This window comes from Platichthys flesus, chromosome 22 (genome assembly GCF_949316205.1).
Source record: "Platichthys flesus chromosome 22, fPlaFle2.1, whole genome shotgun sequence".
Taxonomy (NCBI): domain Eukaryota; kingdom Metazoa; phylum Chordata; class Actinopteri; order Pleuronectiformes; family Pleuronectidae; genus Platichthys; species Platichthys flesus.
The window spans coordinates 2257247-2282352 of record NC_084966.1 but is presented as its reverse complement, the minus strand read 5'-3'; the positions used below and the strand labels follow the sequence as shown (position 1 = coordinate 2282352).

Below are 25106 nucleotides of genomic sequence, written 5' to 3'. Positions count from 1 at the left end.
GAGAGAAGCTTTGGAAACAGCCCTTTCATCAGCAGTGTCTATCAGGGAGAGTAATTAGGATCTTTGGCTGTGCAGTGGGAGCTGATGTTGTATGTTTTACACAGACTTTTTAGGAGGACAGGTGCTCAGAATTATTCATAAAAATAAAGTTCAATACAGTTGCACATCTTTTAGTTTCACATGTATTCATTTAAATACACATGAGTGTGTTTAATACTCAACAGACCAGAGAAGATGGAACTGCATTCACTGCATTTATCACAAGAACTATCCAGTGTTCAATAGTGACGACAAAGGACAGATATAAAAATAAAGAAATATATATATAAACGTTACGGTAGATGAATTGTGTTGCACATTACCGTACTGACGGCTCCAGGCAGAACCAACGGATCGCAGATGGCGGGTTTCGTCTTGCTCCTCAGACAGAAGTAGAGGATCAACAGAAACATGGAGCGGGTTTGGCTGTGCAGCTTTTCAACGCTGTGGCTGATTTACGGTTTATTCTCGGTCGCTGCTGCAGGTAACGAACACGTGAACAACTCGTCAACACGTCCACGGGAAGAACGATACCCCGCCGCTCTGTGCTCGGCTGTTTCCCCCCGAGATAACTCCACTTTACGGGCTCACCGGCTAGCCTGCGAGCTAACATGCTAAATAGCCTGCGAGCTAACATGGGTTAAGTTGTGGGGAGAAGTTGGAACTTCCGCTAAAAGCAGTGAGATTTGTGTTCGTGTTGTTTTATTTATTAAAGGTGATTTGAGGCAGGCAGGATACAGACGCACATTAGAATAGAAAGTTGATGCGGATCAATGTTGGGACGATGTGAAAACCTCAGCTCACATGTTTAATTTCCTGTCTCAGGCAGAGAGTGGAGGAAGCTGAGGGAAACCGTGTCTGAGGCGGTTGGAGGATTCGCTGCCTGCAGCCCTGTGAACTGCAGCTGCCACCTGAGGTGAGTGGGAAGCTCAAGGTCCAAGAATCATAATGTTATCATCCCCTACATGATTCACACTTAGGTTAGAAGACTTGTTCTTCTAATCATAACAAAGCAAGTACTACCAATAAGTTGTAAAGTAAACTGGTTATTACCTGTCTAATCATCCCACTTTAGTTTTGCACATACACAGATATAATATCATTTTGCTGCTGGTTTGGTCACATGAGAAACCTCTGGAATCCTCCCTTCACACCTCATCAGCCCTTATTTCCCTTGATTGTGATCCGGGACATGTTTCTGTGGTTTCTGCTTCAGTGTCCTACAGCAGGACCTGCAGCCCTTTAAAGGACGCATCTCTGAGGACTTCATGGCTGCGACTGTCCAGAGAGGAGTGGGCACACACTACCAGATCATCGACCACAAGCTGTACAGGGAACACAACTGCATGTTCCCCGCCAGGTAAAGATAAAGTTTGAATTAAACAGATTGTTTTTTACTCTAAATTACTGATGATACATAAAAAAAACTATATAAATGCTGTTTTCAGACTTGCACTGAACCACTGGCTCTTCTACAAATGTATGTGTGTGTGTGTCTCTCTATTTCCAGGTGCAGTGGAGTGGAGCATTTCATCCTGGAGCTGATCGATAGGTTACCTGATTTAGAGATGGTGGTAAACGTCAGAGATTACCCTCAAGTCCCCAAGTGGGTGCAGCCGACCCTGCCTGTCTTCTCTTTCAGTAAGGTCAGACTGGAACAGTACTTACATGCACATATTCAGGAATATTTATGTACTAGATGCAGTAACTGCTCATGTGTCTGTTTGATGTGAGTAGACCTCAGACTACCAGGACATCATGTATCCTGCGTGGACGTTCTGGGAGGGCGGACCTGCCGTGTGGCCCATCTACCCCACAGGTCTGGGGAGGTGGGATCTGATGAGGGACGACCTCAAAAAGTAAGATTCATCACTTAGCAAGGAGACGACCAGAAACATGAACATGCCAATGAAGTAGATAACAGAATCAGAATGTGTTTTCTTTGTGTTTGGATTAATAATCAAACAGAACAAATGTGATGGATATTTATCCCCAACTTCTGCATTTAGAGACAGATGAACTCACAGGTTAATTAATTAGAAGATATTTGTCAGAATAATATGATATGAATAATTTGTAGGTAATATGTTAAATATTATTTGGTTATCTTCTTATATATATATATATACACACATATATATATATATATATAAGTAGATCATATATGTATATATATATATATATATATACATATATGATTTAGTTATTAAAAGTGTATTTAAGGTTTTGATTAATTAAAATGTTGTGCATTTCCAGGTCAGCAGCTCAGTGGCCGTGGACGAAGAAAGAGTCTAAAGGATTCTTCAGAGGCTCCCGGTCAGTCCTGAAATTCACTACCTCGTGTCAGTTATCATGATATTATGAATTATGAAGTTCTTTACCATTTGTGTTTTCCGAGCTGATTTGTCCTCTTTCTGTCTCGTTGACAGGACCAGTCCAGAGCGAGACCCGCTGATCCTCTTGTCCAGAGAGGCTCCAGAGCTGGTGGATGCAGAGTACACGAAGAACCAGGCCTGGAAGTCTGAGAAGGTCAGACACACTGAAACTACACTGAGGCCAAATACAGTCATATTAGTTATAAAGCTATAGGATGTCACAGGTGATCAGCGCTGATGTTCACTAATCATGTTTCCTCTCTGCCATAGGACACACTAGGGAGTCCTGCAGCCAAAGAAATCCCACTGGTCGATCACTGCAAATACAAGTAAGAGACCACGTTGTAAAGGCCAGGTAACATGTTACCTGCTGAAATGTTTGTGTAGCTTTGAGAAGAATCAACGATATGACTCAGCTTCTTTCCACGTCTCTCAGGTATTTATTCAACTTCCGCGGCGTGGCAGCCAGCTTCCGCCTCAAACATCTCTTCCTCTGTGGTTCTCTGGTGTTTCACGTGGGGGATGAGTGGCAGGAGTTTTTTTATGCTCAGCTGAAGCCCTGGGTTCACTACATCCCCGTCAAGCAGGACCTCTCCGATGTCAGGTACCTCAACTCGTCTCAGTTACCCAGTCACTTCATTAAATTCATAAAGAAAGGTTTGGATCAATGTAATCAATGCTGAAGGTGTAATGTGTATTTCCATGATCTGTGTCCTCAGGGAGCTTCTACAGTTTGTCAGAGAGAACGATGCCCTCACACAGGAGATCGCCTCAAGGTAACGCATCAGGTTTAATGGAAGGGTTTCGATGGATTGTTGCTGCTTTCAAATTGAACTTCCTCCAGACTTCAAGTGTGATAAAAGCTTTACTGAATCTGTTTCTCCTCCCGACAGGGGTAAAGAATTCATCCTCAACCATCTGCGGATGGAGGATGTTTCCTGCTACTGGGAGAAACTTCTCACCGAGTTCAGCCGCCTTCTCACCTACAAACCCAAGAGAAAGAGCGACTACAACCAGATCGTCCACAGACCCAGGAGGACGGAGCTGTGAGATTCTGCAGAACCAGCGTCGCTGCAGTGAAGGGAAACTCCAGATAGTGAATGTAATCCCTCCAGCACAACATATGATTGAATGAAATCACACTACAGTATTTTTAGACTCATTTATTTCGGATGACGTCAGTCTCTTAGTCTCATAGATGTCGTGAATGTAGTTTACTGAGTTTACCTTCAAGTGCCACTCTTCTGCCAAACCTTCATTGGCCGTTCCAACTGAGAAAATACTCTACAATACTCTTTTACTACAGAGAGTATTTATAAACTCAGAGTGGAAGGTGTGAAATATGTGGCAATAGGAATCAAATGGAGGAAAAAAAACAGTTACATTATGGGAAATGCAGGATTCCACTTTTAAAGTTTGTCAAAGTCCTGATAAGTAGATTTCTGCCTGTTGAATTTGTTCTGGTGAGTGTTTAAGGCCTATATATCTTTACTTGAAGCAACGTCCCCCTCTGTTGGACAACTGAAGACACTGCAGACGACTGTCACCATCACATCCTTACACAAACGATGCAATAACAATGTCACTGTCTATTATTAAATGGGCTCTGACACAACTTGGTTCATAACTTGAAAGCACAAAAGAATGTGACCTTCCACACCAAGGGTCAACAGTTACAGATGAAGTCTTTTATTTTGAAGTGTGGCTTTTTATACAGAATCTTTGTGCGTGTTGAGAGATGACGTGTGAATGACACAGGTCAGGGGTGAATATGTTGTAGTATTCACGTTGTTCTGTGAACCAGCAGAACCAGTCGAGTTCTTTTGTACAGACGTGTGGTAAAGATGGTACGTTCCAATGTTGACCAACACGCTGTGATCACGTGATGTCCATGTTGTTGTGTTGCAGTTTTGTTTTTATGCCAATAAATTGTTTGGTTCTAAAAATGTCCTGCCGACGTTTTTTTATTATTACTGTGACGTTTTCTAAACCTACAGGTTTTAACTGATCTCAGATGTATCCAGTCCAATCTCTGCCTCAACTGCTATTTATATTCAATTAGATGTTTCCTGTCATTGCTTTGTCATTAATGTGTAACTTATTTTATATTCATTAATATATTATTATTATTGCTCTGGCCAAGATAGGTAGGCTATCTATCTATTCAACCAAACATCTATCCGTCTGTCTGTATATCTATATCTATCTGTATCTTGTCTATCAAGTCCAGTCCTCCACACCGCTGGTTGGCGCTATTGTGTAATGTCGCTGTTAAATCTGCAGAAGTCAGAGGTCAGGACACCGGCAGCTGAAGGTGAGCAACAGAAACAGAGAGCCTCAGTGGAACAACAACAACAACAACAAGCTGACGTGTTTACAATGTTTGTGATGATCGTTAATGATCCAGAGCTTCAGTCGCTCACTCAACCAACTGTTGTCACATGCTAACCTGCTTTTCTCCAGTGACTTACACAGGCTACTGGCTAATGCTAACTGCTAGAGCTAATGCACCCATTGTCGGACGGGAGACTCACAAACATTTTATTCACGTTCTGTGACTATAGAGATTAAAAGTAAAGCAGTTTGTATTCGTGTGCAGGAGTGAGACATTAGCTTAGCACGGGAAGAGACAGGCTAAGCTAATGTAGCTGTGTGTCCTTACTTAGTCTGATGAGGACCTGCACATGGAATTAACATGTAATATGACTGTGATTGTGTTAGTGCTGCAGCATTAACATGAGTCTAATGCACTGCATCTTCAGGCAGATAGACAGACAGACAGAGAGACAGTGAGACAGAGAGACAGACAGATACAGCGGGCCACTTGTGATCAGATCTCAGGTCAGTGTCTTCACCTCTTTACCTGGGAGCTGCCGCCTCGTCCTGCTCAGACGACCTGCGGGTCCCTGCAGCGCGTTGGAAGCTTTGTGATTAGTCTGAAGTAGAGAAAGACAGAATCTGCTTGTGTGTGTTGGTGAGACTGCACCACTTAACAGCTGCTGCATCGTGCAGCCCTGCCAGGGCTTCATCCGCCCTCAGGCTATTTGTTTTGGGGCTGGAGTTCAAGTCGAGGCAGCGAGTGTAACATCCCAACTCATGGCCATGTGTCTCTGCCTCTGCTCTGCAGTCCGACGCCAGATGAAGAGTGATGCATCCAGAGCCACACACAACAGGCATCACCCCACAGAGATGGCAGGCGTGTTCAGCACCCCGGGGCATGCTGAGCACCGGCCTACTGCAGGGCTTCATCCAGAGAGCCAGGCCTCCATCCTTCTGCTTCCTGCTCCCCAGGGTCCACGCAGCTGATGTGGCTTCTGCCCAGCCGCCACAGATGCTCTCTTCCTCCTCCTCCTCCTCCTCAACCAGCCCTGCTCCTGCACCCAGCTCATCTTCACGCTCTGTGCCAAGCAACTTGGGAAAGCCAGAATTCCCAGACACAGGATGGGATCGCATCAAGGACCTCTTTGACAGAAAGTTAGTGTTTGTCTCTTACTTTTCTGTCTTTAGTGTCATTAGCTCAAATCTCCCTGAGTTGTGATCTTTATTTGTAAATCATCCACCTTGTAAATGAACCTCACCTTTGTGAGATGTGATCAAATAACGATCAGTAGCTTGTAAAAACAGAACAAACCACCCCTCCATTGTTTTATATTTCTTCTAAACATATCTGTCTGTGTTGTTGAATGAGCTGTGCTTCATCCTCTCGTGTCCCGGCAGCGTGACCCAGCGCTACCCAGAGGAGCTGACCAACGTGATAAAGAGCGGCGCCGTGGCCGCAGTCGCCGGCTTGATTTACGGAGGCCTGCCCGCTGCACGCCACGCCAGGCAGCGCTACATCCAAAACAGCCAGGCGGAAATCTATACGAGTCGAGTGGAAGCAGTGGTGAGTGAAGTCTGTCGTCTCTGTATGTTTGATATCTGAATACGAGGAGAGGATTTAGGAAACATAAGAGAAATATAAATGATTCCCATAGAAAAGTCCTTGTCTCTGTGTCTTTGTGTTGGACTCAGCGCTCGGCCCATAATGCTGCTATCCGTGGTTTTGTGAGATATGGATGGAGGTGGAGCTGGAGAGTGACTGCGTTCGTCACCTTGTTCAAGTAAATATAAAACAGCAATGATGTTTGAACGTGTGTTTAGTTGCAGCTCGTACTTACATGAACTGTGTTAACTCACATGTGTGTGTTTCCCTCTGTAGTTCCGTCAGCACGGGTCTGTCTGTGTACCGAGACAAATACACACTCAGTCATTACGCTGCAGCTGGAGGTGAGTCACACCTTTGATTTTACTCTTTATTTATCCAGCGGACGCCAGTTGAGCCCGACAACGTGTCACAGCAAGTCTGCATCACACTCACAAGCTAGCATTCATACTGAGGGCTCCACACTGCACCAGTTGATCAGCTTCGTCCTCAGACTGACTCTTAGCACGCTGCCCCGCCCGCCCTGGCCTCTACACACCGCTGGTTGCATAAATTTTCATTAATGTTTAAAGTATCACATGTCCAAATCACCAAATCACACACAACCCAAGTTACAACACACCTGTGCCAAGTGTGAGACTGATAAGATGAGGTCTTTGGAATTAGTCTGTAGATAATGTGTCGACTTGTGTGTGAGTTATGTTATTATCTGTAGCACTGGGACACTTCATTTCGCTCTATGATGTTAATAAAACTGTGTGTGTGTGTGTGTGTGTGTGTGTGTGTGTGTGTGTGTGTGTGTGTGTGTGTGTGTGTGTGTGTGTGTGTGTGTGTGTGTGTGTGTGTGTGTGTGTGTGTGTGTGTGTGTGTGTGTGTGTGTGTGTGTGTGTGTGTGTGTGTGTGTGTGTGTGTGTGTGTGTGTGTGTGTGTGTGTGTGTGTGTGTGTGTGTGTGAGCAGCTGTCACTGGAGGCCTCTTCAGACTCAACCTGGGCCCGGGTGGGCTGGTGGCGGGGACGATCATCGGAGCCGTGCTGGGGTAAAGTTCTGCTTGTGCAAACAGCCACTGGTCATCGTAACGTTTTACTGTAACTGATCCAGGACAAGAGTCTTGGTCGGAGTTATGTCATCAGGAACCGCTTGGTATATATTCTTTCTTGTGCAAATTCGCTCATGTGTGTCCACATCAGTGCCTGTGTGCTCCAGAGCAGTGAGCACTCTGGCAGCCAGCTGCACCCCTCCCAGCTACCCTCTGTCGCCCAGCTGAGGCCCCCCCCCACTCCCGCCCCCTCCCTCCCCTCAGCCCTGTTCCCAGTGCCAGTGGGATTCATCTGCCCCACAGAGGGCCGTGTTTTGCGTACTAGAGTGAGGAGCCAGGCCAAGACGGCAACTGCCCCTGTCCATTTTACACCACCGCTTTGATTCCGGCCTCTGATCTCCATCAACCACATCTGATCTTCTCTTGTGCTCCACTCTCGCTCCTCACTCCTCTCCTCTGTTCCACTTTTCACTCCTTCCTGTGGCCACTTCCAGCCGAGTGCGCTGAGCCAGGAGCGGGTTTGAATGTGGTCGTATGATGGAGATTGAGTGCGAGGTGTTTGATGGGCGTAGTGGACCGGAGGGGCCGGTTTGGATTATGTGAGATCATCAGCTCCGTGTTGGCTCGGCCCTCGTCTCCTCTCCTCTTGGCTCCTCACTAGCGTCGCCTCCTCCTTCTGCTCCCCCCCTCGCTGTCTGCCTCAGTGACCGGCCACCTGGAGCGTTTGATGTGTGCAAACAGCCCCGGCCCCGGCTTTGCCAGGTGCAGTTGGGGCAGACAGGGTTGAAATGAAAGAAGGCAGCAAATCGGAAAAGCACATCACGCTCCAGATCTCACCTCCCAATCGTCCCCTCGTCCTGCACGTGGTGGTGTGACAGGGAGCTGGAGCAGGACTCCGTCAGAGAGGGAAGGTTAAAACAGCTGAAGCAGCTTCTGGAGCAGAATGTGCTTGTGCCAACGAGGCAAATAAACAACATATTATATGTGATAGTAAAGTGTTGAGTGTTAACTGGTCTATTTTATTACCTTCACCAAGAAAGTTCAGTTTTCATGTTTGTTAGCGAAGATTTCACAAAACCTACTGGATCCTCTCGAAATGTGTGACTATACAGGAGTATGTTTATAATGTACAACTTGTGTTCAGGATTCCCACTGGGGCTCTGATCGTCAGCTTGCAGTCTCTGGCTGGAGAGACGGTGCGAGAGAGGAGGAGGAGAGAGCGCAGGGAGCTGTACGAGCTCAAACTGGCAGAATGGTAATTTAAACAAGGCGTTTAATGATGTTATCTCACAGGATCATTCTCCAAGAAATGAGTCAGTGAAGTTTAATTTTGTTTGGTTAACTCCTCCTCCTCCTCCTCCTCTCAAACCACCAGGGCGGCCCGTTTGCAGTTGACGGACGAGCTGATTGGAGATCTGAACCTCAGCTGTCAGGCAGAGGAAACCAATAAGGACATGCAGAGGATTCAGGAGCTGCTCAGTTCACCACCGAACAAGGACGTGGCTCAGGACTCAAGCAGCCAATGACAGGAGCCGCCTGAAGTGGGACCAAATAAACAGGTCCGTGCTTCCCCTGGACTCCTTCAGTCAGCGCCTCTCCAGCAGAGTGGAATAGGATTCACGCTGAAATGTAAAGACACTGTTGCTCTTCACACTGTCCAGGGTCCTCGAGTAGCATCAGTGAGCTGCTCAGGAAAGTTGAGAGGGAGGAACACATTTAAAACACAGAAACTGTTTGGATTGTGTCTTTCTTTCATATTAGACTGTGGAATCCTGACAGACATGATATTCATGTTCCTGCAGGATTCAGTGACGTTGAGCTTCTGTGTTATTGACTCGTCTTGTTTCATTGTCTGTTCGGCTCCACATGAAGTCTCTTCTCGTTTCAAGTTCTTGTTTTCAGTCTTTGCTCCAAGAAAAACTGAACCAGATCGTCTTTATTAAATGAATATCAAGACAACTCTGTCCCAGTGTGGTCGTGCTTCACTTACACTCTCCTCACCTGTATACCTCAGGACGCTCTCTGGAGAGACACTAATGTCCCAGTGAGGTACTCCCAGCTTTCACTGGTTTCTCCCGCAAAGCCTCACGTTGATGAGACATTTCAAACTCAAGACAAAATAAAAACGAACAAAAGTAACTTAAACCATAACTGATATTTATCATGTTGTTTTTGATACAACAAATGTCAAACCTCGTCTGTTTAGGAAATGGTTTCTTTCTTTTCCCCGTGTCCGTTAATGTGTAGTCTGCTTTTGACTGTGCCTCTTGGGCTTTTCAGCAACTAGGTCAAACAAAGCCGTGGCCCCCGGTGTAAACAAGATGTGACACAGCAGCAGCTGCGGCCTCGGATGCAGCAGTGACTGCTGACGTGCAGACGGACGGCCAATAGAAAGGCTCGGAAGAAATGGGGCTCAGCTTGTGCAGTGATTACTTCAGGTAAACACATCGGTTATTTCCCCCTGAAGTTAGTGTTTGAGTTGTGAACTGCTGCAGGTCCACACTGGAGCTGTTCAATCACTTTGGGACTGGCTGTGTGTGTGTGTGTGTGTCGCTTCCTGTGTGGAAGAAAAAGAGAAGAACCACAACATTTGGACAGGGAAACAGTTATCACACACGAATGTCATTCTCGCATTATAATAATAATAGTTTATTTATATATAGCAGTTACAAAGTGCTTCACAAATAAAATAATAAAAAATGTAAGCATATCAGTAATACAAGTAAAAGTTGTTATAACAATAAAACACAATAAAAACGTGTTACAATTAAAAGCTTTTTGAATATCACACAATGTTAGAGCACAAATAAAAAATTACAGATGAGAAAAGAGTGAATAAAATACAATAAAACATGAAATAATAAATAAGGAATCAGTATAAGAACTTGAATAATGCACTATGACACCCTCTACTGGTGGCTTTATGCAACTCCAGATGTACTTTTAATAATAAGAAATATTCTGAGAACATGATAATTGATTTACCTGTGTGCTTTTAAAAGTGTTTGAAATATCAATAATGAATATATTGTAAAACAGAAGCAACACTTGTCCTCAGCCTTTGTTGTTATTGTACAGGCAGCTCTAGTATTGCTGGGGAATCAAACATGTGAGTTATGCAACGTGAGGCAGGATGTGGTCCTGACTACAGGCCTGTTTTAAATCATAAATATATATAAGTAGAGTATAGTGCTAACATGTGACATGTGGGGAACTAGAACTGAGACTGAATGAACTCTATAGATTATTATAAACCTTGAGTGCAGATGCCCCCTCGCCTCGGTCTATATCTTTAAACCTCTACGCGTGCACGTGGCGGTGCCTTCATGGACAGCTCTGGAAACACCGCACTTCAGGAACGGTACACTTTACATTACATCATGTCATTTAGCTGACGCTTTTATCCAAAGCGACTTACCGCTCTATCCCCTAGGCCACGCTCTCCCCACTTTAAACTTCGGTTTCCTTTAAACTCGTTTAAATCTATTTTCATAACGTTACTCGGGATTAGAATCTGTGTTTGCCCCAGTGCGCGGCTGTTTTCTGTGAGATGCAAGGGCGGAGACTGAGAGCACAGGAGAAACCCCTGTGGTCCGACTGTACCTGAACGTTACACGACAATAGTAAACAATGATTGATCGACACAAGTGATTCTTTCAGGGATGGTTGCGATAGTAGTGCAGGTGCTCAGGGCACTTTAGGGCTTTGCAGAACAACTTTCCTAGTACACTGAGCTATCTGTGCATGTGTTGTCGTTAGATATAAAGTGAGTATTTACAGAGTGTATCGAGTCTCCTCTGCAGCAGCAGCAGCACACAGCTCCACACCGCCCCCTGCAGCTCCCACTCTGCCATTGGTCGAGTCTCCGGTTTCCTCGCTGTGATCCCACTCCTCGCGGAGTAGATCCAGTCTGAGTGAGGCGCCGGGAAACCTGAAGTGAAGCCGGAATGTCCGCAGACACCGGGAACAGAGCCGACCCCATGGCCGCTGCCGGCTTCCTGCCCCGGCTCTTCTTGTGGTAGGTCCCGCTGCTGCTGCGGGTGCATGTGCTTTCCTTATGGTGGAGTTTGAATGGGACCAGTCCAGAGAAGACACTTGTGCCCGAGAGTTGTTTATTCTTATCAATGCTGCAAACACTTGCTCATGTTCTACTTTACACATGACATCTGTAGTGTCCGTCCTGGGAAAGGGATTCTCACACGTGACTCTCTGAGGGTTCTACTGGTAGAAGGGTTTTTAGTAGAGGGTTAAGATCAGAGGATGTCACACCTTGTTAAAGCTGTACAATTTGAGATTTGTCCTTTGTGTGTAATGGGAATGCCGTGTGGGGTCAGTGGGGTTTACAGGTTGTTCAGTGTGCACAGGATTTGTGTGATCAGATTGGAGGGATGTTGTGTTGAGAGGTCAAGGTCCTCCTGTTAATGACAGGCTGGTTGTCAGCAGGGGGCGCAGTCTGCATGACTGACCGGGTTCTCTCATTCCCAGAACTCAGAATGGGGGAACCCCCCCACAGTTATTGTTGGTGTTTGCCTCTCCATCCTTCGTAATGACAGAAAGACAATGAACTGCTTTTACTCTGAAACATGCTCCCTACCTGCATCACTTCCTGTGTGTTCCAGCTGGTTGACCCCCCTGCTGCGTCTGGGCCGCACACGCAGGCTGGAGGAGAGTGACCTGTACGACCTTCTGCCAGAGTACCGCTCTGAGGCCCTGGGAGGGACGCTGCAAAGGTTCTGACACATGTTCAATCCCACACGTGTGTTTACACATGTCTATGTCTTGATGTTTCCATGGCAGCTGATCATGTTACAATATCTGTGTTACTGACTGACGGTGTGTTTGATATTGTTTCCGGCCCCTAACATCTAATGCAGTGATGATCAGTGTTAGAACTCTAGAGTCGTTTTCATCCAGGGGCCTGGCAGATCTAGAAAACTATTCTTACATCGTTCATTGTTTGAAACTGAACTCGTTAGACGTAGCTCTCGTTGTATCGTCTTGTACAACGATATCAAAGCCTTTCACTTGTTTCATCCATTCAACTGGAAAACCACCTGTAGTGTTTTAATGAAGTGTCACAGTTCTGTTGTGATGGTAGTGAAGTGAAAACATGGACGGACCCGGACTCCAGACGGAACACAAATGCATACAAGTTTAAAAAAGGAGAAAAACTCTATGAATTCTATAAATGCACTAGTTTTAACATTTAATGTTTTCAAATGAATTGACTTGTTATTAACATTTGAATGATTTTAAACCTAGTTGTCCTTGTTCTTTGTCACAGGTTATGGGATCGTGAAGTCAGGAAAGCCACGAAGGAACTTAGGAAACCAAACTTCACCAGGGTTCTGACCCAGTGCTTCGGGAGGTCGTTTGCTCTCATTGGGTCGATCGCATTCTCAATGGTATTTAGTCGCTATTTGGTCAGATTAGCCCATTGCCCTGGAATCAGTGGTGGAATGGAGATTTTGCATTTGTGTAATGACGTTGCATGAACAGACGAAGATTGAAAATTGACCAGATTGTTTATGTAAAAGGCTTCAGCTTTAGGATTAACTTTAAGTTTACGATTATTGCTCAGGGACTTTAAATTGATGGACTTTTGAAGCCTGAACTTTATGGTGTCTCTGAGCAAATGGTTGGGATCACCATAGAGACATGAGACATGAAGGCAGGATGTCTCCCACCCTGGTTAGTGATGTTCTAGACAACAGCCATAATGACATAACGACATAATGTGTGTATTTCTATCTCATCGTGTGTCGTGTTGTAAAGGAGGCCATTAAAGTGATCCAGCCTCTTCTCCTGGGGAAAATAATCCTTTACTTTGAGAATTACAACCCAGAGGACAGCAGGAGTCTGTACCTGGTGTGTTGTTACGCCACTGGAATGTGCCTCTCCAGCTTTGGACTGACTGTCCTCCAACACATCTACTACTACTTCGTCCAGATCGAGGGCATGAAGATGCGAGTGGCCACGTGTCACATGATATACAGGAAGGTGGGTGTAGATTCAGATTCTGTGGATTTCACGACGTGGACGTATGTCACTCGACAGGTTTCATCTCTCTCCTCAGGCTCTGAGTCTCAGCAGTGAATCCATGGGACAAACCACCACTGGACAAATCGTCAACCTCATTTCAAATGATGCCAACCGCCTCGATGAGGTAACGAGAGAAACAACAACAAATAGAAATCTGAAGGAGCAGAAGTCATTTTAACAGCTTTTAATCGGCTCTAATCTCCAAAAACTCTTTTGACGTATGACCCCCGCTTTTGTCATGTAGAGATATTTGTTGTTTTTTTAAAGTTTGCATCTTTCCCGTGTCAGAATCTTTATCAACACACGCTCACTGAGAATTCTGCGGAGGATCCTCTGTGGATTTCTAGGCTTATTCAGACATTCTGCAGACTTGAGACTAGTTTTTGTCTGTTTGTATGTAAAAAACAATATTTCAAGTTTTTCGAGCACTGATGATGAACTGTTGCTTCTGTAGATTACACTCAATCTTCACTACCTGTGGGTGGGACCTCTGCAGGCGATGGTGATCATCGTTTTCCTTTGGTATGAGATCGGCCTGTCGTGTCTGGCAGGCGTCGCAGTCATCGCCCTCATGCTGCCAGTGCAGAGCGTGTTTGGAAAACTCTTTGGCATCTTCAGGTAGGAAATAACAGCCACGACACAAAGAACAAAATCATCAGTCCCCTATATCATGGACCAAAAAAAACATCTTGCATGGTAAAGTAGGTAATAAGTCACATATCACAAGTTTCGTGGAAATGCTTCCTGTAGATTTTTTACATAATGCTGCAAATGACCAGAGAACCAGATGAACACGTAACCTCCTAGTGGAGGTTACTAAAGGGCACGGGAGAGTAGATCTGTGCCAAAGGGAAAGTGCTTGCTTGGCCCATGTCCCATCTTTCCAGCATGTTCCAATGTAATTTGGTCAGAAGTTTTTGCGTAATCATGCTGACAGACAAACAACAATTAAAACACCTCCCTGGCAGAGGGAGGGATTTCTCATGCTGCCAAACAGAATAATGAGGAAATATATGACGTGCACATTAATTTTTGCAGGAGCAAAACGATTGTTCTCACTGACAACAGAATCCGTATCATGAACGAAGTGGTGTCTGGCATCAGGATCATCAAGATGTACGCCTGGGAGAAACCTTTCTCTGCTCTGGTTACTGAAGTTAGAAGGTAAGAAGAAAAACATCTGCTGGAAAATATAATATATCTATGAGGGCCATGTTGGAGAAAGCGATGGCCTGTGCATCCAAAGTCCAAAAGTTAATTAAATCAATTAGATTCAATTCAGAATAGTTAAAGAAAAGTCATTATATTATGAGACTTAACTACAAATTCAATTTATAAAAAGGGAATAAGCAAGGAAGAGAATTTGTGTTTTCTGGAGTTTTCTCCTTCAGGATCTAAAATCTTAAACCGATCTAAACTATGAAACCTCTTGATGACACTTTTATTTAAACATCTGTGTTTTGGCTGTTATCAAATGTCATCAGCACGTTTCTCCGAGGACAGGAACTCTGCCTGAAGACTCATCTTTGTTTTGGTTAAACTGTGACTTTTTAAAAACCTTTTCTTGGCATTTTAAAAACAACCTTTAACTTGGAGAGGGGTGGAAATAGGAAAAGGAAAGATACACAACACCTCCTTTCAAAGAAATCATTCACCCTATGTCTCCATTGCATAGTGAATGAACCTGAAGGAATTTGTATTCTTCCACACTGGGAAAGGGACATTTCTTCAAATTGTGGACTCATAGGTGAACTAATAAGATGTCAGGGGTGAAAGGTCACAGTGACCTCATGAGTCTGGATACAAACAAAGTCACCTCTTCTCTCCATTTGTCGTCTTCTGTTCCCAGGAAAGAAATCAGTCAGATACTGAAGAGCTCTTATCTACGAGGGCTCAACATGGCGTCCTTCTTTGCCAGCAGCAAGATCATCGTCTTCATCACCTTCACAGTCTACGTCCTGCTGGGAAACACCATCACAGCCAGCAGTGTGTTCGTCACCGTGTCCCTCTACGGAACGATCAAGCTCACAGTCACGCTGTTCTTCCCTCTGGCTGTGGAGAAGTTGTCAGAGACGATAGTCAGCATCCGGAGGATCCAGGTATTTCAGTTTAAACTCCACTGACTCCATGTGTCTTTCAAACATTCATTTCTCCAAGACTTGAGAAAACTCTTGATGATTCATTACTAGAAGTTGCTGATGCTGTTCTCTGAGCTGTGTCTGCGTGGTAATTGCAGGAGCCTCCAAGAAAGATCCCATAACCACGAGACGGGGTCATAGTTTATAACTTTCAGGAATGAAGGAGTTTATGTAACATTAGTGAGCTGATGCTGCCGGCCGTTTAATGATCAAACATCTGAGCGACTGGTTACAGGACTGTGTCAAACATTGATTTGAAAATGCTTCTGTTAAATGGCGGTACCTTACATCATGTTTATGCCACACGCCAGCGACACCTGGTGGCCGGTGGCATAATGTCTTCATTGTCTGACCATACGTTGGATTTAATGTCATTCAGTTGAGTCAGATCAGTGATAACATGACAACATTTCATCGATATTCTAAACGTTATTTTCCAGATTTGTTTGGCGTTGTAGTTAGGTTGAAACCAAACGGCTGTAAACGAGGGCTCTGTGTGGATGTTTGTGATTCTCCTCCTCCCAGAATTTCCTCCTGCTCGAAGAGGTTGAGAGAAAAAACTCTGGGCTGCCTCAGGATGAGAAGAACCTGATCTCCATTGAGATTCAGAAGATGACCTGCTACTGGGATAAGGTGAATACAGGCTTTTATATACTATTAACAGGATTAGTAATTGGTGTTAAACATTGTTTTCAAAGGGACAGGCTGAAAAGGACCAGTTTGAGTTCGGACATGATACAACATAGGGTTTGTTTGTCTCCTGTCAGAGTTTGGACGCTCCATCGCTCCAGAATGTCTCCGTCACTGTGAAGTCGCACCAGCTCCTGACAGTCATTGGACCAGTGGGTTCTGGAAAGGTCAGTAACTGTTGTGTTCTTTTCTCACTATTCACTGTGTCACATGTTCATGAGTCCAATGTTTCCACCAGTCATCCCTGCTCAGTGCGATCCTGAGAGAGCTGCCTCACGACACCGGGACGCTGCAGGTCAATGGTCAGCTGACCTACGTATCCCAGCAGCCCTGGCTGTTCTCGGGAACCATCCGCAGCAACATCCTGTTTGGGGGAGAACTCAACGCCAAGAAGTATGAGAGGGTCATCAGGGCCTGTGCTCTAAAGAAGGTGAGAAATAACAGCTGCTGCACAACCACTGCTGGTTTCAGACATCGAACAGACGTCAAACATTATTCTGAGTTGTGGTCCAATCCAAAACACAATTACCCAGATCTCACGTTCTTGCATCACAGGACTTTGTAAGGTTTCATTGTGTTTGCGTGCAGGACCTGGAGCTGCTCCCGGATGGAGACCTGACTCTGATCGGGGACCGAGGAGCCACACTCAGCGGGGGGCAGAAAGCACGGATCAACCTGGCGAGGTACAGTCACAATGTAGAAAGGGAACATTTATCCAACCTAAAGCATGTTTGTCACCCTGTCAGTTTGGTGTGTGTCACAGCCGCTTTCTCCTCTTGAGTGTGTGTTTTCTTTCCAGGGCTGTGTATCAGGATGCAGATATCTACCTCCTGGACGACCCCCTAAGTGCCGTGGATGCTGAGGTCGGGAAACATCTTTTCGAGCAGTGAGTCTTGTCAGGCGTGTTGGTTTATCCTAAATAAGAGAAGAGCCGGACTGGTCCAATTTAAATATTTATTGAGATGCAATGAAAGTGGAACAACATAGCTATGGACAATTATCACAGCCTAGGCTAATTAAGTTAGCAATAGGTAGTTAATAATGGCCCCGAACAAAAGGGGTTTGATATAGTTATAACAGTAGATTTAATATGATTGGTTATGAAAGATTGAAGGGGAGTCACCGCAAATCAATTTGGTTCTCCCTTGTTGGTGCACAGGCATGTCCACGCCTCTTGGCACAGAAATCCAGGAAGTGACAAGAAGCCGCTCTCTGTGACGCTTCTACTACTCTGATAGTTGCTAAGCAAAATGTTCTCTTCATGAAAGGCCTTGACACAGCTGGTGCCATGTGGGCCATTGGCGAAAGGAATATGATGTTCCTGCTATATTCAAACAATGTCCTGTTGATGTAAACATTAGGATCCTCGAAACCAAAACAACGAGACAAAACAATGTCAACAAAGTCACCATGTCCGACCTCCAGAACTTATCAGACAGCTGCTTGAAATATATTTGTGAATGTGTCTAAGGGAATAATGGTTTAACACCAAAAGTTAGAATTCAAAACAATTATAAGATTCATTATTAACAATATGAAGCAAGGGTCATTTATAAATCATTTGTATAAAGGCCTTATATATGGCCCAACTGCTCATGCTTCCCCCCCCCCCCCCCCCTTAGTTGCAAATAGTTTCAGTCAGACCCAAATACCATCTAGAATATAAATTCCTAACAGTCTCCACCAGATGGTTCAAATTGTTTAGAGAAGAATTACAGATGTACATGTTGTTATGCACCGATGGAATATTAGTGCTATGTTAAATGTGTCCATGCCTCAGGTGCATCTGTGGCCTGCTGAAGAACAAGTCTCGTATCCTGGTCACCCACCAGCTGCAGCATCTCAGGCCACATGACCAGGTTCTGGTCTTTAAAGAGGTTTGTGCCCCAACACAATAAATCAAGAGACGATGCTTTGAGTGTGAGAGGAGAAAACAATTCATCCACATCTGCACCAATATGAAACGTGTGAGAACACAACCTCTTTTGAAGAGGTAACTGATGAGCCCACCTTGTGCAGTTTATTTACTATAATTCTACTTTATACAGACGTTTTTGTGTGTGTCTCTCAGGGTCATGTGATGGCGCAGGGAACCTACAAGGAGCTGCATTCCGCTGGTCTGGACATGATGTCGCTGATGAGGAGCGAAGAGGAGCACGAGCAATGGCCCCGGTCAGGTGACTCAGACAAACTGTCGCTGCGCAGCCGCACGACCATCTGCTCTCAGAGCAGCCTCCTGGCGCCAGAGAGCTACTGGACAGACCAACATCCTGTAGGTACATTTCCTAAATAATCCAAAAGTGATCCAGCATTGTTTTACCACCATTCCAATCAGTCGGTATGTGATTTGAGCAACTCACTGAATGATGGTTTAAAATGCGGATCAGTAATGACTTGTTTTTCAGGCTGAAACCGCTGGCACCATGGCCGAGGAAACACGAGAAGAAGGAGACGTCAGTGGCCACATCTATCTCAAGTACTTCACTGCTGGCTCCAACCTCCTGGTCCTGCTGGTCGTGGTCCTGCTCAGTGTCATAGCTGAGGTGAGATGTGGCTCAGAGGCCTCGGACATTCACACTCGAACCTGAACAAACTTTCAAGCCTTAAACATATTACCCACAGTTTGTGTCTCTGCTACAAAACGTCCAAAGAGAAGCTAACTGAACTGTGTTCCCCATAACAGGTTGCGTACATTCTTCAGGACTGGTGGCTGGTGTACTGGTGAGTACTTCATCAGATGTTGATTGACAGTTTCTTCATTTGCTGCTGGTCTGATGTGTCTTGTCCCCTGACAGGTCGAGAGACAAGTGTTCGAACAGCACAGCCACTGTTGACTTCTCAAATGGAATCAACGTCACTCACGCAGATCAACAGTTCACACTCACGTTCTACCTCAGCATTTACTCAGGTCAGATTTCTGTCACAGTATTGTGTATATAAAGTCATAATATTACCAATAAAGTCGATTAAAGTAATATTACAAGAATAAAATCTCCATATTAAAGGATAAAGTCTTAATGTTAGCAGATTTGTTTCCTTCAACATGGCTCTTGTATTCTGTGGCCCTGTTGCTTGTGTTTCCAGGTCTGACAGCAGCTGCCGTGGTCTTTGGCTTCGTCAGGAGTTTAGTGATCTTTCATGGACTGGTGAGATCGGCTCAGACGCTGCACAACAACATGTTCAACGCTGTCCTCCGCACGCCGGTTCACTTCTTTGACGTCAACCCTACAGGTGATCCACCCTCAGATTTCACTTCCTGTCATATCTCTTAATAATGAGAGTCTGTTTAAATAATTATGACCAGAGCAGTGAGTGTGTGAGAGGAACTCGTAACTGACTTTGTCTTCATGTAGGAAGAATTCTGAACAGGTTTTCCAAAGACATCAGCCAGATGGACTCGATGCTACCCATCACCTTTGTGGACTTCTATCAGGTGAGCTCTTAGAACTTCTTCATGTAGACCACTGTACACGCACCATTAGACTGCTTTTATTGACCGTCTTATTTTTCAGAACCTTTTCATCATCCCTCACTTTGGTGCTTTCAGTTATTTCTGCAGAATGCCGGCGTGGTGGCGGTGGCAGCCTCGGTCATCCCTCTCATCCTGATCCCCATCATCCCACTGATTCTTCTCTTCTTGTACTTGAGGCGTTTCTACCTCAGCACATCACGAGACGTCAAACGTCTGGAGTCTACAAGTATGTCTCTGCATTCCTCACTAAACAATGTGACCTTTAAAAAGTGCTTGGAGGCAAATAGTGTTTTCTCATGTTTTCTGCAGCTCGCAGTCCCGTCTTGTCCCATCTGTCCACGTCTCTTCAAGGCCTGTGGACAATTCGAGCCTTCAGAGCCGAGGACAGGTTGAAGAAAGCCTTCGATGCTCATCAGGACCTGCATTCAGGTTCAGCTTCACCGTTTGAGTTGCTGTTTTGACGTTTAAGCTGATTTAAAGCTTGACTGCAGTTGAGTCTGCTGTGTCCGGTAACATTGGCACATGGTGCACAGTGCTTCTATGCTGATTATGCATATGCTCTTCTCTCCTGTTCTTAGAGGCATGGTTTTTATTCCTGATGACCTCCCGCTGGTTTGCACTTTGCCTTGACAGCATTTGTGCCATATTTATCACTTGCACAGCATTTGCTTGCATCTTCCTCAGAGATGGTGAGGATCTTCTATATGCACACAGGCAGTACAGTTCTATTGTACCACTGAGCTTTACAAAACAGAAGGTTTTGGTTCGAATCCAACCTGAAGCATCTATGTTTTGTTTTCTTGAGTGAACATTCACTGGAGCATACTGAGTCCACGTTCGTTCTTTTGATCTTTTGATCTTTGTGCTTCTCCCAAAGTGTTATTATTCCTTAAATAATATTAATACCATATGCTAATGTTTAAAAAAGGGGAAGACACTAACTGAAATATAAAATACTATTTGATCTATTTTGATTAAATATAGTATCAAATGCTAATAGTACAGTATGATATCCAAAACTACGTAAAAACATCTTAGTATGTGTGGTTTTAATTTTATTTAAAAAACATCATTAAACTGAAAAAACACTCATTCAAATCTAAGATATAATAACTAACACATCTCTAGATATAGATAATAATGATCATAATAAACACACAGTTGACAAACTGTAGCAACAATATATCTCCCTGACTTTCTGGTTTATTGTTTCTTCTGTTTCCATCAACAGAGCAGATCATTGACACAGTTTTATATTAGTTCTTCTTTATCAGCAGAGAACAACAAACACAAATCTGATGCAGATCAATGATGTGATAGACGTCCTCACTGTGTTTAAACAAAGCATAAACATTATATTGATTTGTGTTTGTAAAGTAAAATTCAACTGTAACATTTGCCTTTGAATAATATTCTAATTGTTTGATTCGAGAGAGCCAAGAGAGAGGTAAGGTTTAAGTTCTCTTGTGAAAATGCACTATTCATATAGAACGTCCGTTTATATTTTGCCATCATCCTCCTGTAGTGTAGAGGAAAGGCAACAGGTCTTGATAGCAGAAGATTCTTGGTTCAAAACCTGTTGAGTTTAGCTTTCAGTTCTCTTGTGAAAATGCACTATTCATATAGAACATCCATTAAAACAAATGCATTATCCTTCTGTGGTGTAGAGGAAAGGCTACAGGTCTTGATAGCAGAAGGTTCTTGGTTCAAATCCTGATATAGTTAGCTTTAAGGTCTCTTGTGAAAATTGTACTCTACATATAGGACATCCATCAAAGAGAGTCCATTGTCCTTCTGTAGTGTGGAGGTAATGCTGAAGGTCTATGGGCCATAAGGTTCCTGGTTCAAATCTCACACTGGACAGTTTCCAATTCTCACATACTCCATGTAATTTAAATGAAAGACCTAATTAAATTAAAAATGGAAAAAACACTTAGTTAAAAAACTATTTTTTTTATTACACTGTGCACAATACTTATATTACTAAGGTGTATATATCATACTCCCATGCTTTTAGGGTAGTTGAATAGTTGCCTTCTCCCATGCAGAGCATGGGAGAAGGCAACTATTCTGGAGAGCCTGGTTCTGGCCAGGCACACATGCTGGAGTCCAGCATGGAGGCTGGTGGGGGTCTGGGCTCTTACATGCTGCTATTCAGCCTCCACCTGCTCCTTGTATACTGCTTGTCAGATTTGAGCAGTATACACCCTGTTCCCAAGCCAAAGCCAAAGCCAGTTTGTCTCTGGTCAGATTTGAACCAGGAACCATTAGGGAACAAGTCCAACAGCATCTCTGCCAGGCTAGCGGAGGTCTCCTTTAGTGCTGTTAACAGATGTTCTATTTGTCCTGTTCATTTGGAACATGTTAACAATACAAAATTGCCCCAGAATGGTTTTGAATGGGAGAATGTAAATTGTCTCTGGTCAGACTTGAACCAAGAACCTTCTGGTTCGAAGACCTGTAGCATTTCCTCAACACTACAGAAGGCCAATGGAATACTTTTAACAGACGTTCTTCATCTATAGTGCATTTTCACAAGAGAACTTAAAACTAACCTCAGTAGGTTTTGAACTAAGAACATTCTGCTTTCAAGACCTGTAGCCTTTCTTCTACACTACAGAAGGACGACAGAATACTTTTAACTAACGTGGTATATGTTGACTATATTTCTACAAGAGAACTTAAAACTAACCACACTGGGTTTTGAACCATGAACATTCTGCCATTAAGACCTGTAGCCTTTCCTCTACACTACAGAAGGACAATGGAATGGCAGTAACAGACGTTATTATGTATAGTGCATTTTCACTTGAGAAAACTAATTGAAAATTGCTTGGCCAATGGAAGAATTGAACCCATGTCCCACAATCTAAGGGTCAACTTTCTTACCGTTTGAGCCACTTCATCAGAGAATTGCTTGTGTGTCTTAGAACCTTTGACTATTTGTGTTGGGTTGGGGCATTCGAAATGTCTTGGTTGTGGGAGACACGGCTTCCCACTGAAGTGCAATAAACAAATCAAAACAAATCGATTATACCAAGTCAGGTGGACTCCCGGTGGAGGAATAAACTTCTTAAGTTCTCTAACACTTTGGGAGAAGCACAAAGATCAAGATCCAGTGAATGTTCACTTAAGAGAAAAAGGCAGCAAAGAGGTTTCTGATTGGATAAGAACCAAGAACCTAAATAAATGAATTGTACTTTGTAAGAATTGAACCCATGTCCCTACACCTGAGGTGAGACTTTTACTGTCTGAGCTATTCTAACAGACTCTTTTTTAGAGCATTTGATTTTTTGCATTGGCTACCAACTTTGAAAATTGATTTAGCAAGAACTCGACACCCTGACTAGTAGTCAGCCGTTGAATCATTTTGTTGGTTTGTAGTAAAGATTATCCCAATGCAACATGTTTTGTGTTGTTCAAAAGGGCTTGAGCCTGGAGCAGTGGGCCTGGTGCTCACTTATGTTGTGACGCTAACGGGAAACTTCCAGTGGACCGTGAGGCAAAGTGCTGAGGTGGAGAACATGGTAAGAACCTGCTGGTTGTGCATCAGGCTCAGTGTTGAGGTCAGACAGGATTATCCTAGGCTGTCATGTCAGTGTTTTTGTGGAAGAACCTGTATGGTGGGGAAAGGGAATTGGATAGAAACAAATTACAAAGAGGCTGGAAGTGTGAATTCTTTCCTCTCCTCAGATGACATCAGTGGAGAGGGTGGTAGAGTATACACAGTTAAAGAGTGAAGCATCCTGGGAAACCCAAAAGCAACTTCCTTCCGATTGGCCGAGTAAAGGAATGGTGACCTTCAACAAGTTAAACTTCTCCTACAGCTGCGATGGACCAGTGGTCCTCAAAGACATCAGCATCACCTTCCAGCCCAACGAGAAGGTGAGCTATGCGAGTCTGCATCAAGCCACAATCAGTTCTTACACTGCACACGCTGGGAGGTGATTGTTTTTCTGTGTTTCCTGGGTGTCAGGTTGGTATCGTTGGGAGAACGGGGGCTGGGAAAAGCTCCCTGGTCTCAGCTCTGTTCCGTCTGGCAGAGCCTGAGGGAGAGATCTACATCGATGGGGTTCTCACCTCTGAGGTCGGCCTCCATGACCTGCGCCAGAAGATGTCCATCATTCCTCAGGTAAAGAAAAGGATACGGTCTCTTTACCACGATTCAACCATCTTCAAAAAAATCACTCACCAAATTGTTGGACCAATGAGAAGCACCCCTGGTTTCTGAAATTCAGAAATACCGAATAACAACTGAATAAATGATGAGTCTTCTCTGTGATTCAGGACCCAGTGCTGTTTACAGACACCGTGAGGAAGAACCTGGACCCTTTCAACCAGCACACTGATGAAGACATGTGGACGGCTCTGGAGGAGGCAAGTGTCCAATCAGCTGCTTCAAGACATGCGTTACACGTTGTTGCTCATGTTCACGTCTCGGTGTTTTTCCAGGTGCAGCTGAAGGCCGTGGTGGAGGACCTGCCTGGTAAGCTGGAGACGGTTCTGGCTGAGTCGGGCTCTAACTTCAGCGTGGGTCAGAGGCAGCTGGTGTGTCTGGCCCGAGCGCTGCTGAGGAAGAACCGCATCCTCATCGTCGATGAGGCCACGGCCAACGTGGACCCCAGGTACTGTCCCACCCCACTGCACCACACGTCTACACATCTCTGGATGGAGGTTTCTAAACATGATGTCTTCTCTCGTTGCCGTGGTCCTGCAGGACAGATGAACTGATCCAACAGACCATAAGAGACAAGTTCAGAGAATGCACCGTGCTCACCATCGCTCATCGACTCAACACCATCATAGACAGCGACAGGATACTGGTGAGTCCCCCATGTGTTTGAGATATCAAGATAAATATTTTAGTTTAGGGTTATTTTTGTTACACATTTTAATTGTTGTTGATTTTTTCTGCTCTAAGGTTCTCAACAGCGGAACCATCCAGGAATTAGACCGGCCCTTCAAACTGCTTCAAAACAAAGAGGGAGCTCTTTACAAGATGGTGCAGCAGATGGGTCCAGCTGAGGCAGCCGCCCTGCTTGAGTCAGCCAGACAGGTGAGGTCCACGTGTTCCCGTCTTTAACTCAATGTCTTCACACAAGTGTTGAATATTAAAGGTTTTGTTTTCATCCGCTTCCAGGCATCAAAGCCATGCTGACAGCAGATTTTAAACCAACACACTCCAGATGAAAGAAGTACCAGAGCACAACTGAGCGACCTGACACTGTTTTGTTTTTATATTTGTTTTAAACACAACCTTGTGATCATAACTCCCATATCCTCTTTTGTTTTGATAAAGTTTTTCATGTACAACTGAGTTCCTGTCTCATTGAAACCCTGTTTCAGATATTTCTGTGAAGTCAAATCTCAGTAGGAAGAAGCAGAGAGTAA

General features: G+C 44.4%; 3 protein-coding genes across 7 annotated transcripts; all 3 read left to right on the top strand.

Moving 5' to 3' along the window:
* Positions 1-395: 395 nt before the first annotated feature.
* On the top strand, positions 396-4362 carry poglut1 (protein O-glucosyltransferase 1). 2 transcript variants are annotated; one of them, XM_062381071.1, is made up of 11 exons: positions 396-523; positions 865-955; positions 1256-1399; positions 1550-1685; positions 1777-1898; positions 2296-2355; positions 2469-2568; positions 2685-2743; positions 2851-3018; positions 3134-3190; positions 3308-4362. In XM_062381071.1, exons 1-11 carry the CDS (start codon positions 451-453, stop codon positions 3462-3464), a joined length of 1167 nt encoding a protein of 388 aa, XP_062237055.1. In that variant the 5' UTR covers positions 396-450; the 3' UTR covers positions 3465-4362. The 2 variants fall into 2 exon arrangements, with proteins under 2 accessions (XP_062237055.1, XP_062237057.1); XM_062381073.1 differs by lacking the exon at positions 396-523 and adding an exon at positions 535-678.
* Positions 4363-4654: 292 nt separating this feature from the next.
* timmdc1 (translocase of inner mitochondrial membrane domain containing 1) lies at positions 4655-9337 on the top strand. Of its 4 annotated transcripts, none has more exons than XM_062380989.1 (8): positions 4655-4728; positions 5542-5888; positions 6132-6297; positions 6426-6514; positions 6613-6680; positions 7295-7373; positions 8518-8628; positions 8749-9337. In XM_062380989.1, the coding sequence occupies exons 2-8, from the start codon at positions 5563-5565 to the stop codon at positions 8897-8899; spliced, it is 990 nt and encodes a 329-aa protein (XP_062236973.1). In that variant the 5' UTR covers positions 4655-4728; positions 5542-5562; the 3' UTR covers positions 8900-9337. The 4 variants fall into 4 exon arrangements, with proteins under 4 accessions (XP_062236973.1, XP_062236975.1, XP_062236974.1 ...); XM_062380991.1 differs by lacking the exon at positions 4655-4728 and adding an exon at positions 4759-4795; XM_062380990.1 differs by lacking the exon at positions 4655-4728 and adding an exon at positions 4839-5255.
* A 1050-nt stretch (positions 9338-10387) lies between these two features.
* On the top strand, positions 10388-25028 carry LOC133933773 (ATP-binding cassette sub-family C member 4-like). The gene is made up of 31 exons (XM_062380987.1): positions 10388-11391; positions 11993-12103; positions 12658-12778; positions 13149-13373; positions 13450-13539; positions 13870-14033; positions 14454-14579; positions 15265-15514; positions 16079-16186; positions 16321-16410; positions 16482-16673; positions 16832-16926; positions 17043-17129; positions 18024-18120; positions 18315-18515; positions 18649-18786; positions 18927-18964; positions 19039-19151; positions 19328-19474; positions 19597-19676; positions 19791-19941; positions 20025-20144; positions 20294-20404; positions 23142-23242; positions 23409-23600; positions 23692-23847; positions 24003-24092; positions 24168-24340; positions 24433-24538; positions 24637-24771; positions 24856-25028. Exons 1-31 carry the CDS (start codon positions 11321-11323, stop codon positions 24871-24873), a joined length of 3897 nt encoding a protein of 1298 aa, XP_062236971.1. The 5' UTR covers positions 10388-11320; the 3' UTR covers positions 24874-25028.
* The last annotated feature ends 78 nt before the right edge of the window (positions 25029-25106 follow it).